The following is a 21,198-nucleotide window of genomic DNA, read 5'->3' as shown; positions in this document are numbered from 1 at the left end:
CTCAGCCGTTCTGTTAAAGTAGTGAAAGAAGATTGCATTCAGGCCTAGAAGCCTTTATTCTTTGATGCAAAGATTAAGTCAACAATAAAGAATAAATTCCCTTAATCTGAGTTCTCCACGTTGGTATGCAGACACCCAGAGCCACTGGTGGCGATAGTACCACTGTTCCTTACTACTATTCCTATCACTTCTGAGGCCCTATTTTTGTAGGTCACACTTCCGTGGAAAGCAAAACTGTGAACATTTCTCAGATTTAAATACACAAAACAAACCACTGACTGCTAAAAACGTATCATCACCTGCAACACTGAAAGTACAATTCAGCCTTATGAGTTCATTTACTATTTGGATCATGTTGCCAAGAAACTATTCACCTTCTCTTTGTTATATAATCACTCATTAGGTTGACACGGGTTAATTGAGAACTAGGCTATCATCAACAGATTTAGGACTTGACTTCCCAATAGATATGTCAAATTTCATCTAATTGTACGTGGTATGGAATTGAACAGGCTAAAACAGGGGAAAAAAAGAAGAAATAGTGTACCTATAAGTTTTACTTTGCTTGAGGGAAGTGTGAAAGAAACTGAATTCTGCAGTCTTCCTTGGGTAGATCTACAGGGGCAATGTAGTGTCATGTTAGAGATTTCTGAGACTGCACAGAGCACACCAACATGTCTGTCTGGCATTGTGCAGGGCTGTGGGGAGATATAAGCCCATGCCATTGAGTTGTAATGGAGAATAAGGCATTTGTCATTTCCTGGCTGAAATGGGGTGATTTACACCCACACTTGCATGAAGTTAATCTACATAGCTCATTCTGCACTGCTGCAGTAGTGTCTTTGGAGACTGCTACAGGATAATATAATGAAGATTGATATAGTCTGGTGAAGCAGTATCATGTAAATTAGACATCTTACTCAGTTGGTTTACAGGCAGGATGTGGACATTTGTAAAAGGAGATATTAGGACTAGTATAAATGAAGTATGAATGGAAATGTGCATGTAAGCACCAGAAGAAAGAGTCTTAGAAAAATGGCCTATGATTTCAACGACGAACATTTGTACACAGCAATAAATTGAAGAAAGTATTGTTTACCTCAAGACCAGAAGGTCCTCACTTACATAAGAACAGTGCAGCCAGCCAGTGAGTGGAACACCCTCTAAATCTGGCAACAAGAGGATGGCTGCAAGGTTACAGCATATCACATAACATCTTTCCTTTTCCTACAAACCTACCAAGGAAACAGACAGTAGGCATAAAGATGTGTATATTCCAAACAAGTAAAACCAGATAATGACCTTGCCTAAAAATTACAGAGGCTAACGTGAACAAGGTTCTGAGGCAAAGAACCACCTTGTAACATGATTGCTAAAAGATGTAAAAGATCTGCCCAAAAACTATAACAGCAAGAACCTAAGAGACATGATGAAGACCTCCAAGCTGGTGTCCTTTATTCTCTGTCTCACTCACAGATGGTCCTGGGCAGACCACCTGAACACACACGTCCTAGTGCTTTCTATGTGGGTGTGAGTCAAGGTAATCTATGAGAGAATGAGCAGGAGTGGCCAAAACTGAAATATGTCAGATCATCTTCTTCAAAGATCATCTTCCCCAAAGATCATCTTCCCCTTCCATAATGTCTGTAACTGTAATACTAATTTCCTACAGGGAGAAAGGGGTAAAGTCTTTGTTGTCAAAATCATAAGTTCATTTTTTCCCTCATCTGCTCAGCAGCAAAATAACCACTGAGTTCTCTGCAGCAGAGCATATGCAGGAGTGTAAACTGTTCCTAGTAGATGGTGACATCACAAACTTCTGCATCAGTATAGGTCTGGCCAAAATATCCTCTATTAGGATATCTAGAAACAAATAAAGGCAGAACAGGATGATAGTCACATTAAAAAAGAGAAGGAATATTAAGACAACATTTGGGAGTACAGGGATAGGGTTAGGAAAGCCAAGCCAAGTCCATCACCTGCAAAAAGGCAACTAGGGAAATAGTGTGCTTGTTGCTGAATGCACGGATGACATGGAAAAGAGAAAGCTGCATGAAGACCTCATAGCAGCCTTCCAATATCTGAAGGAGGCCTACAAGGATGTTGAAGCGGGACTCTTCATCAGGGACTGTAGTGACAGGACAAGGGGTATTGGGTTTAAACTAAAACAGGGGGAGTTCAGGTTAGATATAAGGAAGAAGTTCTTTACTGTGAGGGTGGTGAGGTACTGAAACAGGTTGTCCAAAGAAGTGGTAAATGGTCCATCCCTGGCGGTGTCCAAGGCCAGGTTGGACAGAGCCTTGGGCAATGTGGTCTAGGGTGAGGTGTCCCAGCCCATGGCAGTGGGGTTGGAACTAGATGATCTTGAGGTTCTCTCCAACCCAAACCATTCTGTAATTCTGTGATACTCAGTGCCTTCTTTGCTTTGGTCTTGACTGATAATCCCAGGTCCCTGAGACAAGAGGGAAAGTCTGGAGCAAGGAAGACTTACCCTCCATGGGGGAGGATCAAGTTAGGGAACATTTGGGCGAAGTTGACATGGGACCTGGTCAGTGCCTGGATTTGACAGGAATAAAAGTGCTGCAGTCTGTGCTATTTCCATTATCCAGTTAGAAAAAGCAGTAGCCAGCTGCTCTTTTTGTGTGAATTTATGCACTTTGGAAGGAACACATCTAAGTAATTATAGTAGTTCAGGCTAATTTCTCTCTGACTTTTAGATGGTATTAATGAGAAGGAAATAAGCGTGACTGAGAGTCTTCCATATAAATCTATAAAAATAATTACAAGATATAAGACTGCAAGACAGCATTTCCTGAAATAATTGGAAACAGAATAAAACACTGATCTATACAAAAAAAATCTTAATTTTACACACAGATGTATACACCTCTAGACTGACACATGCACGTGCACACCTCCATATATAGAAATATTCCAAAGTTGTATCTGACTCGCCCTTAAAACACACAGTGGTCAACACTGACAACATACTCCTTTTCTACTAATAATTAAATTCATAATTAGAATTAATATTTTCACCTATGTATCAAAACTTCCAATAATTTCAATAAATCAGAGAAAGTTCGAATGTTGACTGTTCAGCTCAGAATTCTAGAATATTTCTATTTTCAGCAAGATTATGTTGTTGTTTTTTTTTCCCCTGGACATGCTATTTCTTCAAATAACAATATTGAATAATGATTTAAAAATGGTTAATTTAATTCTCATGGAACTATTTACAAAGCTAAGATTATCTTTTCTGAGGTATTTCACTATCCTCTTGAATTTCATAAACTTTTATAATTACAACTTTGTTCCTTTTCTCTGTTTTACATCAAATTATTTACATGAAATCCACCATTATTTAGTTCTGATGATCTAGTTCCTGAATAAGAACAAGATAATTGCGAGATTTAGTTTTTTTGATAATGGAATTTCAGTGTTCATTAAGCTTGTTAGCAAGCTATTATGAACACTGCACTTCAAAAATTATATTACCACTCATGTATTTTTTTACTGTCGAATCATACGTTACATCACTCATGTTATTCCTCAAGAAAATAACATTACATTTGCCTCAAGTTGGATATCACTGTGTTATGTTGCTTAGATACTGTAAATTTCAATTTTAATGCAGTTTATGTAGGCATTTTACTTGCAAATAGCAAGCACTGCTTCACAGAATACATACTCAGAAAAATTATTATAATCTGCAATTTACAATCTATTATGGAGAAGGAATGATGTAGTTTCTTAAGCAAGGTTTTATATGTTCAGCAGTATTAAAGCCTTATCAAACTATCAACACATACCTGCTCCCAGGCAAAGACATGTTGATTGAAGTAGAACTGAATTTGTTCATTGGCAATGTTGATACAGAGTTGTTCAAAAGAATTTTTTTTGAAATTCTCAAAGCCAAAGATATCAAGAATTCCAATGTTCAAACCATCATCGTTTCCACTGCAAAGATTAAATAAACTTTCTTTGTTTTATTTTTATTTTACATTGACCAGCTTCTTTAGTATTTCATAAAAGGAAATAATGGTACAAATCTGTAAGCCAGTTAAACAGAATAATTTTTGCTAGAACAGATATTTCTTAAAGTAATAATCAATTTTTGTTTGAAATGCAATAAATGCACATCAGCTGAAAGATAACTGTATTTGTAGACCAGACACACTGAATCACATCTGAATCAGCTGATAAGTGTATAGAAGATGCACAATTTTACTTTTAAACTAACATTTTCTAGTTATTATTCTATTGTAAAAAGCTGACTATGGTACAGAAACAACATTCAGTCCTTTTTTTTTCTCCTGTAATAAGAGGCTTTACTTACCAGCATCTTTGAAATTAAAGATTGCTGTCATGAAATATTATTTCTCCCTACTATTTATTCACAACAATTAAACACGCTTATTTCAACATTAAAAGTAAAAACCATGAATGGCTAGACCTTTTATGCATCTATATAACTACTTTAAGTACTGGAGTGCAATATGAATTTAAATTACCAATTAAGTTCCAGAGAAGTACTATTAGTAAAAACATCAGTTTGAAATTTTAGCTGAAGTATTCTGAGAGATATGTGCTCATTTCTGCGAATGGAAAAAAGCACTAATTTTGTATTTATTTCCTAACACAAAAAAATGAAGAAGATATAATTTTATATAAAACCGAAGCTGACATTAGTGTTTTTTCCCTAGCTAAATTTAAATAATAAATCACAGTCTATGTATAAAACCTATTTGAGGGGCTATCTGTAAGCAGAATTCTATTATTTTTTTAAGTAAAAAATTTAGGAAATTAGATATGAAAAACCATCCTCAAGATACTCATGATTAGCAGTTGAACCTCCTTGTGAAGTCCATCTCAAAAATGGAAGTGCTTCATTGTTGAGGGATCAAAGATATTTGATGATTTTGACCTGAATTTGGTTACTATTTTATCTGTTTTGAAATTACATTTTTGGTGAATAAACTGCTGACATTCGTCTGTCTTGCTCCTTCTCAGAGCTAATTATATAAAAATAGCAAATGCAAATTATTTTAATACCACAAAACCAAAGCAGATTTCTGGGTGGTTTGGTTTTTTGTGGTGGGTTTTTTGTTGGTTTTTTTTTTTTGTATAGTGACTGTGTCAGGTCAAATCTTCTTCCTCCTCATCAGCATAGTAAGTATTCAATTGAAAAAAGCTCTGTAATAGGCACGTGACAGAGACACACAGGAATGAATTTTATCCTATTACTTACTGATTAAAGTTTTGTTTATTGCTGCTCTGCTGTAACCAGAAAGTTTAGACAAATTTTAGGACTGCAGCTTTGGCTTTCCTCTCATGTTAAAAAAAAAAAAAAAAGAAATCCAGGAAATCCAGATTTTCAAAGCAAAGCTATTTATTATCGATAGTCCTCTTCAGGTAGTTGTAAGTTTGCCCATTTACACTGCTACTAGCAGCCACAGAGGGCTTTGACCTATAGGATCTCCAATGCAAGCCACATAATTTCTTTTTTGATTAATCTGCAAAATGTGTTCTATTCTCATTCCCAACATCTTTCTTGTCTCTGTGTTTAAAATGTCAGCTTGTAAGGGTATAGAATGGACATTAACCTCAGTAAATGTGTTTGGAAACTACTCTCACACACATATGAAACCACACTCATAACAGCAACAGAAGCAATGGCATCACGCAAATAAGAGCAGAATTTCACCTATGTAATCAACAGGTGAATGTCAAAAGTTGACCCCGAAAAAGTATAAATGAAAAAGTTAGTATGTCATTTATGAAGGGTTAAATGTGTAAAAGTCAAGCAGGAGAACACCAGATGCCTGTGCTAGCCACATCTACTCTATTTTCACTACATTGTCTGCATAGCAAAAACTTTTTTTTTTCTTTAACATGGTGGTATCATAAACAAAAAGGTAGTAGAGATCAAGTGGATGACAATACTAAATGCTCTAGTGCAGATGATATTATTCCCACAAAAAATCTCTATTCTTGGAAAGCTTTTTTTACCTCAGATGTTTGTCAGGTTTGAGTAAAGTATTGATGCGATTGACTATCCAGCTAAAGAGGCGCCCATACAGTGCTTTGGCCATGGCATCTCTGACATCAGTGGCTTTTTCCACAGTGTTGGGACGAATAATTGTTTCTCCTCGAGTCACTACACAGTGAGAGGTGAGGGCCTCTTGCAGTTCATCTGCCTGAATACACAGCAAGGAGGCACCTAGAAAGGAAGGTCACAGGCATAGCTCAGAAGCAGATTTTTGAAGGCAAGATGTGCATTTTTGCAATCAAAGCTTCAAGTTCAATGTATGATAAGTAAGGGTCAAATCAAAGTCTTGAACTATGACTAATGAGGATGTTCATGCCAAACAAGTGTCAGTATCTAATTTATTCACCAACCTTCCTAGCTTCCATAGCAGTCAATGAGTAAGTGATTCAAAGCAGAAGCCTTTAGGTTCTAAAATGCTTTACCAAGAAGGCTATTTCTCCAAACTTTCTACAGAGAAATGCTAGGGAGTCTAGGTGACTATATCAAGAATATATATGCTATGAGGTGTGAATATCCCTCTCAGTTACAGTGTATCCATATATGCCACTGCTGCTCTCCTTTAGAGCCAGAAAAGGGGTACTTCTTTCCCATTTCCACAATATTCTTCTGCCTATGGCAGGAAAATGTGTAAGAAGATAGTGTGAAGACTGTTACCTCCCCACCTGTAATCACTGAGAAGCAGTAGCAACTTTCTTGAGAATCTTTGACCCTTTCCTTCCTCTGCCTCCTGGCAGCCTGTAAGGTAAGGTATCCCTTTCAAACAATTAGTGAGCGGTATTTCAACAGACACATGTGAAGAACAAGTAATGAGTAATGTGAGAAAGAAACTGGGAAAAAAACTGGGAAAAAACTATTCAACTTGTTAATGAGGTTCTACATCAAATGTTCAAATAACCTTGGAAAAATTCTAAAGATTTTATTTTCAGGCATTTGCAGTATTTGTCATGTTTCCTGAATGCCAGTGAACTGGTTAGTCAAATAAGGTGCATAACATGGGAAATTTTTTCTTTTTGTATTTGCAGTCATGTGGTCTTGGAATTATCTATCTTCAGCATTTAATTATTCTTGCAAAATTTCCATATGAATACAGTTTTCACTGATAACTTGATTGCAAGAAAATAAATTTGCTATCAAAAGCAAAGGGAAATAATCTTAAATCAAGAAAAAATACTCACAATTCTCAAGGGCTACTGGATTGGAAATATTACTCTTGTCAATCATATGTTCTGATACTACTGCAGAGAATTCAATGTTACCCACATTTAAAATGGCAGCCAGGATGCTGTACACACTTCCAAGTTCCTGAAAAGTATATTAAAAAAGATGCACTACTTAATAGCCAGATAGGTGTATCACTTTGGTATGTGTGATGGGCATGTGTATGCGTTCTTCCTGTTGTCTGCTGCATGCCCTCTACTTTAAGGAATACTTTCTCAGCAGATGTATTTCTTTGCCTGTTCTGTACTCAGCATAGTCTTTCAAGTGTTAAGACACCCAAAGAGGGCAAGGCAAACTATAGCCTAATCTCTCTTTCACACTTGTCAACAGGACAGGATTGACACAGAGTAGGGGAAGCACAAAACAGTGGTGAACACAATCCTTTTACACAGAAAGAATTCAGAGGTTATGTATATCAGCCCTTCACTGTGTCTGCAGGCACAACCATGTCTAAGAATGTTATACCTGAATCAACAAAAACATAACAAATTCTGCATGTTTCTTGGATCATGGAAACAAAGGTACCCACAAAAATAGGTCTGCAATGGCTCCCACTGACATAATCAGAAAAAGTTTCACTGGGAGAAGAGTGAGACCTCATATCCCTGATTTGGCTAAGCACTTTACCCTTCAAAATGTCATTTAGGAACTGTGTACTCACCAAAGAACTTCAGTATGGACTTTACTTAAACATATTTAAATTTCAAATGATTTAGAGGGTTCTGAAGAAGGATTTTGCCTTGAAAATAGACTAATATTAATCTGGACAGTGAAGTAAAACATACAGGAAATAATTTTAAGTACTTATGTATGACAAATAAAACCAGATTTGCAAATAATGAAACAATGCTTTCACTGCAGGTTTGACTTAGATTTGAACCGTGAATTTTCATCTGAACTGCGAGCATTTATCAGTATACTTGATGATCTCTTGAGTATTTTCTACTCAGAGATGCTGAGCTGTTCCTGTAAAGTAGGCTCAGTTTTAAGCTATCTGAAGCTATTAAGAATCTCTGACACTATATATTTTGAGGCATGCATTAATAGCATATTTTATAAATAGCAGGTTTATAAGTTTTATAGTACTTTTATATGAAGCAGTTTTTAAAAATTTGATTTTTTTTTTTTTTTTTGATGGACTTTTCACAGCATTTTATCCCTTATATTCAATAGTTTGCTGGTACCCTGACAGGCATCATTTACTCTGATAAAATCCTTAATTGCTCTAGAATACTTGAGCTTGTTTTCAACACTTTCAGAAGTTAATCTAGCAGTTAATAAATTAATTATTCCTGTGACAGCAAGACAAACTAGATAAGCTCACTTCAAAACATTATGCTTAGGATAATTGTCATGCAGTTTATCTAGGTTTTAAGCAATCATTTTCATTTTAAGCTTAGGGACATAGATGAGACAAAGAAATGGATAGCTAAACTTCTGCCATTATGCTGTGCAGTGTGTATAGCTGCTGACATTTTTGTGCCTTTTTCCAGAGTGTATTTGAAATCTGGCCTGATCTGTCTCATACAGTGTGATTATTGTTCACCTCAGGCAGTCCTTTCCTATTAATTTTGCCATGCAGCCTGAAACAAACCAGTGTGATTTTAAGACAGGGAGAACTGACATTAGTTACTATTAAAGCCTGCCAGTCAGTTAAAAAGTTTTTCAAAGAAATCAAGCCTTGTTTAGGTCTCAGTTTTAATTGGAGTGGAAAAGATATTCTGTCCAAGGTTTTCTGCTAATAAAACATGGAACATGCTTATACTGAACCTCCTCTGTGCACTGACATGAATGTCTAAACTGAAGGCTGCATTAGTAAACAGTGAACTTAGAGAAGGAAATCATTGTCTTGAGGTATCTTTTTCTCACTGAAAATAAATTGTCTCTGCACATGTACCCTACATCAGAATCTCATTGGGTAAAGATGACTTCTCTGTTCCTCCAGTCTTGCAAACACAACATCAGACAGGCTAATTCACCCTGTGGAGAATGTAAGACAGGCTAAGACGGATGGGGCTCACATGTAACCACAGTTAGATTGCCTGTGGTACTCAACTTGCTTCTGAAACTGGGGGCGTTTTAAAGGTACATAATTCTTTACAGATTCAGCTCACGGTGGCTTGCTGAGTTAATCAAGTAAAGATCCATGCTAGAACTGCACAATGCAGCGACTGACCTAGTTCTAACTGGATCTTCAATACATAGGAAGGTCTCTTTTGGATGGTCAAGGTTATTGTTTCCATCCATCCAAGTGAACAAAAGAGCTGGGAACAAAACCAGACTTGCTGCTTTTCATGGTATAAATTAAGATCTATCAAGGTCTCCAGTGCTGTGACAAAACTGCTATCAGTGCTGAACTGTGCATCCTTCTGGATGCTGCTTCTGGAAATGTGAAAGCACAGATATGAAATGATGTGATAGTACAGGTGTGAAATTATTAAGTGCAGTTGTGAATAACTATGTAAAGGAGAAAGAGACTGAACGCCACTGCTACTACAACTTAATGCACAATGAGTATGAAGGAACAGAATAGATGAATAAATCTGTTATGCTAGCTACTCAAATATTTACATTGAGGGAAGGCAGAAATATTCTACTGGAGTAATTTTCTGTGAAAAGGTCCTTACAACACGCAGTTTTGTCAAAGAAATTAAAACATGCATCCGTTCTACAGCACTAGTGCTGTTTTTCACAGATCATACCCCTACTGTCATTTGTGATAAAGTCAGCAGTAAACTACAGCTGTGATGCATCACTTCTCCTAAGAGAGAACTAGGGTGCAGGATGGGGTTTCCTTCCCTTGCATTCTACTTTGTAAATCCAGAGGCTCTTTTTATTTTAATTATACCAAAGACAGCCTGAGGAGAGGGCTTTAATGGCCAGCAGAGCAATGATGTGAGATAATAAAGAATGAATGGGTTCAGTTAATGTTTAGTGATGAGATTCATTCCAAAGGGATGTAAAAACTTCATTCAACTTTACCCCTGGAGTTGTGAAAATGTATTGAGTTCATCAAAACTCAGATCAATTCAATGAATTCTTAGAACTCACACCATGGACTTCATCTTAAAACAGAGATGAGACTCATATTCACAGGCCTAAAATTATAGGCTAATAAATAGTTACAGCATCATTTTCTATGTATTTAATTTGGAAAAGCCTTTTTTTCCTCATTTACTTAGCTGTGCTGTGTTCACTGTTTTCAAAGTCTTGTTGACTAATACCATTTTATTAGATTATCAATGCCTTGAAACCTTAAAAATTTAAATGCAGTAGTATAACAGTAAGTTGACCGTGCAATGTCCTAAGCAACAAACATACCATTGCTAAAGGAAGAAAACAACAAGGGAGATTATTTGAATGCTTTATGTAAGTTTTTCCTGATTAAGCTAGCCATGAAAGTTCACCCAAAAAAGGGGTTATCATCACTCACCTCCAGTGTAAAACCTATGACTTTGAAGCACTGTTCAATTAATTCAAACTGTGACTTATAAAAGCTATTGTTCATGAAATCTTGTACTATTCTGAAATGATCGTTTTGCAGATATCTGAAAGAGTTGATGGATACAGAGTTAGAATATAAATGAGCTTGGGATTTCAACACTGCATTTCTTAGCAATCAGTTTATGTAAAAATAAAGTGCATTACCTGGGAGGTCTATGTTCAGGCAGTTTATAATGTGCCAGTTTTTTCTTTTCTGCCAGACCAGCATAAATATAATAAAAAATATGGAAATTTTTCTCTCCTCTGAAACAAGAGAAACACCAAACTGGTTTAGTAATGTAACTGTGCTACATTTACTGATGACATACATGCTATTATTAAATGTTATTTTAATAATAGGCAAGCCTCATGCAAACTGACAGAATACTCTGAAAGAAGCTTTATTACATAAATTCCTGTGAAGTGAACACCCTTTGTGTGCCACTGTGTGTTTGTTCTGAAGCCGCCAGGGTGGCTGCTCAGTGCTACAACCAGCTAAATGCTGCTCTACTGTTGATGCAATTGGTAGATTCTTGGTGAGATCTTGCAATTTGCTCACCCACCTGTATTAAATGGGCTGCTCAACCTCCAGCCACTTAAAAAAAATCTTCTGACCATGACAGAACTACACATTCCTGATTCACTGAATCCAGTACGTTTGCTGTGTCATTTAGCCCTGAACCAAGAAAGCACAGAAGCAGACATTCAGCAAAAGGCCTTACGGCTTGGCATGCTTTGCCTAGAAGTTAGGTGCTGAAACCCAAGGGAGAAGCTCTATTGCACATCCAAGGTTTCAGTGTACTTTATGGGGAAGAACTGGATGCTTAGGTGGAAATTTGTTACCATCACTGAACCCTGAGATAGCCAAGTCAGTCATTATGAAATAGCAAAAAGGAATTGTGTTCAAACTCCTTTCTGCACGAGCTGATGCATGTGTCTCAGGAGCACCATTACATGCTCCTGTGAAACAGGATCACAGCCCGGTGCACTCCTCTCTGTGTGTGGGGTGCCGAGATCAGAGCAGCTTAGTTTCTATATTTTACTGTGGACAGTCAGCAGCAGAAAACAAGATCAATTCAAGGAGCAGGAGCAGATCCATTATCTTCCCCATCAGTGCCTTAACCATAAGGTTGCGTAGCCATGCTTTGCACAATCTGAAACCTCACAGTGTCCTGATGTTTTGTGTACTCTCTTGGAAAGGTGAACCTGTAGGTTCAAAATCTCTTGGCTTGAAGTGGGTCTGGAACTTGAGTGTCCCATTTTCTGGGTAATCAGTCACTGGGCTTTCTGCAAAAAGTCATTCCTAGCTCTCCACTTGAGTCTGGGAGTCATGTTCTTGCAGAAGAGCAGAACAGGCACAAACAGCTTCAGGCACCCTTGGAAGTTTATGCCTCAAAATATAACCTCTTAGAGTGACTCTCATGCTAAACACTTCAGTGGCATTTTCTTGTGATTTCAGACATCTAAACGCCTACCTAAATAGCATCTGAGGCATGTAAATGCTTTGCTGACTTCCTGTCTCAGCATGCGGCTAAATATAAATTGACATCCAAAGAATAAACCCATGAAAATTCATGAAAATGGTGGTATTTTAAGGAAAAAGCTCATTTAATTCTGAAAAAGTACTATCTTTGCTTATGTTCAACTGGGGGAACCCCCACCATTTCGTAAAATTGCCTCTAACTTTAAATTGCTTATTGAAGCATCCAAGTGATACTCAGATGTTCTTCGTGTCACAACTCTACAACAGGCAACAAGATCATGCAGAACTACGAAATGAGTAAAAATGAGAAAGTGATCAGCAAGGGGAAAAATTTAAATCATTGACAACATTCTTTGTCTCAAACTTTGTTCTTTCTATTATTATTATGGCAGAAATGGAATTGTCAAAATATTTTTTATCTGGTTACGTATTAGGATAGAAAATACATGTCAGTAATTTAAATTAATTGGAAATGCCATTTAATTTTTCTGTCATTTTATATTATGAGATACACACATCACAGAGATGGGTCTGTTCTGCTTTTGGTCCATAACCCTTAATAATCAGATCCTACTAGATGCCCCAAAATGGAAAATGAGCACTTTGCAAACAAAGCTACAATACTAGAGGAAATGTAGAGGAATGAAATCCAAGTGATATACTTAACACAATACCTCAAACTTCCATAAAGAAATGTAAAACTGACCTATTAGAAAGTTTTTGATTCTTTACACAATATGATACACTTTATATATCACATATGCATTTTTATGAGATTGGCTTAAATAACCCAGGACGCAGTGAAAAAATCAGAAGTAGTTTTCAGCAGGCTTACAGATTTATAGGCAATTCCTATATCACTTATAAGAAAAAATCCCAGTACCTTATTCATCTTTGTGTTTTGATCCAAAATAGTTCCCTGCATTGTAGGCCTACTCTGTAGCTCCCATCTTAGGTCATATATAATTTTTCTGTAACCCCCAAATTAGGCCAAGTGTCTTTATACTTACACTGCCTGGTGGACAACTCTGGATTTTTCAAGGAGATACTCTGAAATCTGAGCTCCTACTACAGTGCCACCACAGGTGAATTTCATTTCCAAATACTTTCCAAATCTGCTAGAGTTATCATTGATGATAGTGCCTGCATTCCCAAATGCTTCTACGAGGTTATTCACCTGGAGGATCTTCTCCTGTAGAGTCCTGTTATTAGCCTGGACATGAAAAGGATAATGCTTAAAATTATCAGTAATCATTCAAATAACAAATTTTTTCTTGTTTCTTTCTTCTTCTAGCTGGTATTGTGAAGTGTGACATCACCAGGGCAGCCAGTCCCATGTGAATCATATGTAAATAAAGGCGTATCTAAATCATGAAACCTGTCAGAATATAGTAATCTCCAGAACTAAGGGCTGGCTGGAAGAGATAACACACATAATGATAGTGACAACACCATAAGTAAACAATTTCTGTGGCCCAGCACTCTGAAAAGGCTAGCCTGCTTTTAGGATCCTTGTTAGCAACTGCTTACTGCTGCATTGCACCATACCAATAGATCAGATCACTTGCATCTCACCTGGGACATATAAAAATGCCATTTTATTTAGAAAATTATGTGGTCATTTCCCAGAATGACCATGTCCCACTGACAGCAATCTGGTTGTGGAAGGAGGTGAAAAGCTAGAAGAGACTTTAATTTAGTACAGTTTGGGTGATTTGATTTTAAGACACTCAGTTTAACAAGGGCAGACTAAGTCACAGCCCTCACTGCAGAATCTCCAACATACTTCCAAGTGACCCTAGTTCAGGAGGGAAGAAGGGGTAGATAGATCTGCATCATGTTCCAATCTGACCTCACAGAAGTTCTTTAGAAAATGTATTACAGTCTTGCCCCCCTACCAATGCCCTGTCCATAGGCCTAAAGGTAGTAAAGGCTTACAGAGGTACTCCTTTTGAAACATACCTTGCCCAGGACAGTGGGCGGCAGAACCAGAAGATGGGCACTTTGTGTCTTGCCAGCTCCACTTTCTCCAGAAATAACGATACACTGCACAGATACACAAGAGCATGACTCTGAGCTTACTACTAATCTCAGCCTAGCAAAGGATATAATTAAGACAACTTCATCTATACCTGGTCAGAGTTGTATGTCACCATGGACTGATAACCTATGTCAGCAACAGCAAAAATATGAGGAGGGTTGGCAGTCCGCTTGGCTCCAATATACAGTTTGGAATGCTAAGTGTGAGAAAAATGAAAACATTATCAGCTGTCCCTTAACAACTTTGATTTTAGTTTTATTTTCAGATTAGTGTACAGCATGCTGAAGTTACCAACAGTGAAGTTTCCTGAGTGAGCTGTTACTGCACTCACTATACCACGAATCTGTATGTACTTAGTACTATAAGAACTGCTAAAAAAAATGAAGCACAATTTTTATGATGTCAGCCCTGATTATGCTATGAAACTCCAATTATCAGAAGCAAATTTATGCTGCCAGACATCAAGGACCAAATTATAATTTAATTTTATTTGTACTTCACATCCTCTTAGTATTTCTGCATGCTATTGATGTAGAAACTTAATAACTTTTCTGTACCTGTAGTATCTGATAACTAGTAAAATGCAAAATTGTTGTATGACCAGATACTCATATCCATCACATTTTGTATAATGGGCAGGCAAATTCACAAAAGTTAAAATTTTACAGGGCTGCTTCAAAAACTGTTTGAGCAATTAAATAGCTATGGCTGCCCCAGCTCTCTTGGGAGCAAGTGCCCCCAGCTCCTACCTTCTGCCATTCACAGTTCTTCAAGGAAAGCAGACTCCCTCCCACAGAAAGGGGTAAGATTCACATGAATAAATAAATGTACTTCTGTGTACAGATACTACTTCTGAACTAGATGCTATGGGCAGCTAGCACCTTTACACTCCATGGGGTTCTAGCCAACAAATTTCATGAAGTTTAGCACAATTTATCTCATGCAAGAATGAATGTTGAAAGTTACTAGAAGAATAACAATGTCAAAAATCTATTGCTATCCATTGATCAAAATGGACAACTTGCTCAGATATAGCTGTTTGAACTTCAGACATGATATAGACATTATACTATAAAGATATCAGAAATTAAATTTTTTGGAGTTTCTCATTTCTTTGCTGAAATTCAGCATGTGATAAAGATGTGTGTCAGCATGAACGTGAAGAAATAACTGTATTGGTAATTCTGTTTTTCAGAGTGAACTGATGTAAATCTCAAGAATGGTCTTACTTTATACTTAATACAAATATTCATACTTTAATGGAAATTAGTGCTAGTTTAAAAGAACCAAACCTAGATTTTCACACCTGTGAAGAATAAATATCTATGTTCCGAAATGGATTGACAGCAATAAGAATGTCCCCAACATATGTGTAGATCTGATCCTTGGCATAACCCTTCTGCAACTGCTCTGTTACTGTGTTCTGATGGAGAAAAAATACGAACATTGAATCACATGAGGAAAAAAACAATATTAGGAAAATGTATAAAATACATAGTTACGACGAGTGACGATGGAGAGGGAAGGTATTAATAGTCAGGAATACAACTGATCATGATGGAAAGTGAGTAACACTTTCAAACGCACTGCCATTCCTAATTTCTTGCATCCAAACTCACTTTGAACAATATATACTTACAAATGGCTGTATGAAAATGAGCTAATAACTACTGCTGTAATTCAATTAATCAAAGGTTTCCATGATACAGTCCTGTCATCACTTTTAACACTACAGCTTCATGTAATTCATCATGCAAGAGCCATATGCTTGAATTCATAACTGCCATTACAGCTGTTCTAACATCACTCTCATTTATGATAAGATACAGATTTGAACTGTTTGGATCTTATTAATGGGGACGATCAGGCACCTTTCTGTATTAACAACCACTCTCTGCTGTGATTGTTCTTTGCTGCTGGAGACTCCCTGAACTAAGAAAAAAGATCTATTAGTGGCACACCCAATTTCTTGACATAATTTCCCACAGATTCTTCTGCATAGAGCTCGGTATGTAAAGTGCCTGGTTAGGTTTCCAATATGAACAAGACATAGAGCTGGATGAAGAAATTCAAACCAGCCTTGAGACTGTTTTGAGGTACATGTAAAAATATTCAGGCCCTGTTCTCATTGGAATGAAATGATGAGCAGCAGAGGACTACAGAAGGAATCATTTCTCCTTCACATCTATCTGTTCACAGGAAAAAATGTAAGGAGAAAATCTTGATTTACCATTGCCTTTATAAACTCTTCCCTTTTTGGTTTTGAATACTGTTTTGCTTTTGGCCATAACCAGATTCACATTAACACATTTTTTTTAGGGGAAATTCTGCCCTTTTGCAATTATTTCTGAACCTGATAGAAGGTCTCCTATTTTGCTCTTCTGATGGGCTATCTAAACTGGAAGAAAAGTTTGAATGGAAGAAAGAAGACAGTTTTGAGAAGCTGCCATTCATGTGTGAAAGAGGTTTTAAACTGGACTTGATTTAGTAAAATATCACATAGTCAAATGATGCCTTCAGGTGGAGGCTTCCTGAGAATGCTCAGCTTCTGAAGAGATGAGATAATGAGATACACTTCTGGCTCGTCTGTTTTTTTGTGTGTTTTCTCTTTCACTCAGATTGCTTATATGCTTCATGGTAAAAGATAAAAAAGTCTCACTAGCATATGGCTACTCCCAACACTAAGAAAATGCTGAAATCTCAGCTTTGTGCAATAGATGAAGTTTGGATTAGCTCTATTAATATTAACTAGACATTAAACTACTATAACCAAGCTCTTGGATGACGGAAGATGTTCTTTGGATGTCGTGGTTTAAGCCCAGCCGGCAACTTGGAACCATGCAGCCGCTCGCTGGACTTAAACCATGACACTGGGCTTTCAGCATTATGTAATTCACCAGTTTGAGCCACATTTACTATTCTGGACTGAAAAAGATAGAATGTACCAGAGAAGCTTTAGAGATAAGAGAATGTGAATTATAGTTTATGCACAGCCCAGTAGAGGAAGGATGGCAGTTTGTTTACAACCATTGATGGCCTCTAAGACCTGCAGATAATGTGCTGTAGCCTGGTTCTTCTTTCTGGCTTTGATGCTTCAAGCATAAACACAACAGATTTCTCCCCTCCCTTATGTGTGCTACCCTGCTCCAAGTGGACTAATTTTCAAACTTTGACAAAACAGTGAGGTTTGTATCAGTAATTTTGTCAAAAGTTCACAAGAAGGAATTGACAGGTTGGAGTGCCAGCAGACATAAATTCATCTCAATGCATCTCCACACCAAAGCCAGCGAGAACCCAGCCTAGGAGTGTAAGCTAGTTTAAGAAAGCTCTATATGTTCAAGGAAAAGAGGATAAGGTGCTTGTTGTTGGACCAGAACCAATTTCAGGTTAGCACATCACTGCAGGCTAGATATTTAGCTGTAATAAAATCCAGCAATACAAACCCTGTGAAGCAAATATTGCTACACTACTGCTCAGTCTTAGGCTGTAACTGCAAAGGGTGTTTTAGCTCTGAGTAGGAACTATTCCTGCAAAATGGTAAACCTAAAATATTGGGCATAAACTGGTAAAATGCCATTGTACACTTACATACTTGTCACAAATGTGACGACATAGTTGAACTTGAAAATCAACAGCACAGCATTGTGTTTTAATATGTAATTACCTTCCTTCAGGAAAACATGAAAAAGGAGATTCTTACCTCATCCAGTACCTCCAAGGTTGCTAAATCATCTACTTCTTCCTGGTTTGAAACCAGTGACTTACTGTAGTTCCCTTTCTTTGTATGAATACGTTCAAATCTAGAAAAGAAAGACATGCAATTTCCTGATGTAAAGAAACATAGAGCCGATCTTGCATCTGTAACCATCCTGAAGGCAATTCAACCAAAAAATTCTAGCTTTCCATTGTTCTCAACTCAAACACATAAATATTTGAGTGACAGGACAAGATGTAACTTCTTAGTGCAGCGCACCTGTAATTGACAACTCAAAATGTATGGTTTGATCCCACAGCTGATACTATGAAGAAATCTTTGACTGTACAGATCCCTGCTTGGTAACACCCATATATCAGCTGCAAGACTGGAGCTATGCAGCACAGGGGAAAAAAGAACATATTTTTGAAACATGTAACAGTCAAACTCTGGCACTTGCGTGCAAAAAGAAAAATAACCCAGATAAAAATCATGGACACGACAAAACCAGGGGTGTATGATGAAATAGTAGGGCAAGGATGATGTAGACAAAGTACCCAGGATGGAAACACTTCTAGCTCAGCAATGACAGAGATCTAAAGCCTGGCTGAGGTGATCACACTGTAGAGCAAAGTGCTACAGAACCACGGCAGACATGTGAAATACATCCTGACCAAGGAGAATTTTCTTGGGGTCTACAGGAAAAACCTCATAAAAAATAAGGAAACAAAATTTGAACCCTTTTTCTTATCAGAGTTAAACTTCTATTAAGTTTTTGTTTTATAGTTGGATTTCTTTTCTCTTTTAATCAAACCAAAGAAAACCTTATGCAGCCTTACAGAAATTGGCAAGGAAATTCCCAGAGACTTGGATTATTCTCTGTCCAAGAGTAAAGGCAATTGCTAATCAAAGCAAAAGCTGCAGAAAATGCAATTCACATTAGTTATACTTGCTTGATGAGATGGTGAAAATCAGGGAAAAAGAAACAGGGTAAGTAACAGCAGAGTTCACAGACTAGATCAAGCTCAGATGTGCAATACAGCACAAAACCAGAAAGACTATCATTTAAATCTGATCTCCTTGTATGACCTCACTCCCCTTAATACTATAACTGTGTTGTGTAAAACACACTCACTTTTTACCTTGATTCCAGACAAGACCAGGGAAATCCTTTACTTAATTTTGACATTTGGATATATGGCATGAGTAAAAGCATGTTTCCTACCCAGGCAAGCACTTTTCTGTAGAGTGAACAGAAGACAGGAGGAAGAGGGCAGTTGCACCAAGATGAAAAGGTAGAATGAATGAACATCACACTGATGGAGCAAACTGAGAGACTTCTGAACTCCTACAAGATTTTAAAAGATTTACTTCAGAGTTTAATGGGCTGCACCACTCCATGAATACCACCTACTTCATGGGTGCCACTTCAGGTCATGCAGGCTATGCAGCGATGTGGGATGCAGGTGCAGAATGCCAAGCAGGCACCCACTTGGCATCAGCTACTGACTGCCAGGACTGCAAACAGGCTGGAAGAAATGGGCAAATGATGCCCTCACAAACTGTGAGTGCAATCAAGACCTGAATGATGGAAGTGCAGGCATGAATGCACTTCATCTAGTATTTCTTTGAGTTTCTCGTCTCCAGCTATCATTCCCTGAGGGTACCAGAACAGCCTGTCCTCACATACATGCCAGTAATCGGGCACTTGCCTCCTCCATTATGCAGATGCCAGCTACCACTGGAATCTTTTCCTTATCCATAGTGCAAAGGCAGGAGTTTCACACCACAGCTGCCTAATTCTGCAACGTTAGCATCAAGACATAAACATGTAAGACTTTATTGCAAGAGCTAGCATAGTCTCTGTGCTGATAATATGGCCCAATACCCGGTGTGGAGGATAAGTGATGAGGAAACACAATGAATAGTATGGATCAACAGCATCTACATTGCCGTGGCGGAAGAGAGGAACCAATTCCTGCCAGTCTTACACCTAGCTATTTTGCAGACTACTCTCCAACAGTTGTTAGGACCCTGGAGCTGCATGAGAAAGCAACCTGCCTCCAAATGTTTTCTTTCTTTCTTTCAGTATTTACTACAGGCCAAGAAAGTACTATATACAGTTGTAAGGATGATAGTGAGGCCCAGTTACGTGGAGGTGAAAAGCAACACATGGTCCTGTTCCAACATTAGCAGTGCAAACAGACAAAAAGAGACACAGGAGTGTGTGTCTCTGTGGGGGAAGAAAGACAGCTTTTGCTGCAATAAATCCACGACTGGGCTGTAATTTGGTATGTATTTAAATATGTTGAAGCAGAAAACACACAGGAATGCAATCAGGTAGCATAAAAGGGGTGGGTCTGATGCAAAGCAATCACAGTTCTCCTAGGTCTGACCTCTTCTTCCCTTTCCTTTGGAACTCATGTTTTACCGTGAAAGCTGTCCTGGTAGTACTGTCCTTAAAATAACACTGTGAGACAATTTTTGGTTGTATGTACACCCAGGTTGCATCAAAAAAGATGTGGTATTATTAAGATTTAAATTCACTCTTCAGCCTTGCATGGTTCGCTGTTGCTTGATTTGCATTTACCAGCTGAAGGATACTACTGCATTCAAAAGCCAGATGTACAGGGAAAATCCTACCCTCTCAATGGAAATGTGCCCCCTCTATAACCCAAACTCCTATTAACACCTCTTTTTAACAGTTTCAGTTGAAAATTTAAATTTGGACAGTTGAAATAATTTCTCCTTTGTTCCTGCATGAAGGTCATTTTGTGTTCAGAGAATGCATCTAATATCAGTATGACTTTGAGAAAGACCTATCAACATGTACATGAAGGGAAGATGCAGGAACTGCAGGGCTATGTCAAACTCTGCTGTTCTATTTTTTACATTGCCAGAGGAAAACCCTAAACAAGACATGTGTCAAGCTATGCTTTACATTCCTGGTGGAATTGTTACACATTGTATACTTTTTTGTTTGTTTGTTTAAACATTACTGCCTATCAGTGAGAGAGTGATATTTCCCAAGATTTGTTACAATTACCATTGGTCATTTAACATAGGAAGCTAACAACTGCCTTGCAAGAAGGGATGGGAATGCTCCACTCATGGAGACTTCTCTTTATTCATTTTTTTCTTTTAAGGAAATGATCTCTGTTTATGGCAGGGAAGCTTAATTACATAAAATTGATTCTCTTGTAATCCTCTTCAGCTGACATTGAGAT

At 37.6% G+C, this 21,198-nt stretch overlaps 1 protein-coding gene across 1 annotated transcript in view; it reads right to left on the bottom strand.

Moving 5' to 3' along the window:
• MYO3A (myosin IIIA) overlaps nt 1–21,198 on the bottom strand; it is a gene marked incomplete at its 5' end in the record, with an annotated part of 83,145 nt that overhangs the window by 35,077 nt on the left and 26,870 nt on the right. Inside the window, 10 exon segments of the mRNA XM_010017732.1 lie at nt 3,813–3,960; nt 6,013–6,223; nt 7,228–7,354; nt 10,704–10,818; nt 10,919–11,017; nt 13,247–13,449; nt 14,199–14,282; nt 14,369–14,473; nt 15,584–15,700; nt 17,978–18,077. Of these exon segments, the coding sequence (XP_010016034.1) occupies nt 3,813–3,960; nt 6,013–6,223; nt 7,228–7,354; nt 10,704–10,818; nt 10,919–11,017; nt 13,247–13,449; nt 14,199–14,282; nt 14,369–14,473; nt 15,584–15,700; nt 17,978–18,077 (1,309 nt within the window).

This window comes from Nestor notabilis, unplaced genomic scaffold (assembly GCF_000696875.1).
Source record: "Nestor notabilis isolate BGI_N333 unplaced genomic scaffold, ASM69687v1 scaffold11767, whole genome shotgun sequence".
NCBI lineage: Eukaryota > Metazoa > Chordata > Aves > Psittaciformes > Psittacidae > Nestor > Nestor notabilis.
This window is presented reverse-complemented; position numbering and strand designations above follow the sequence as displayed.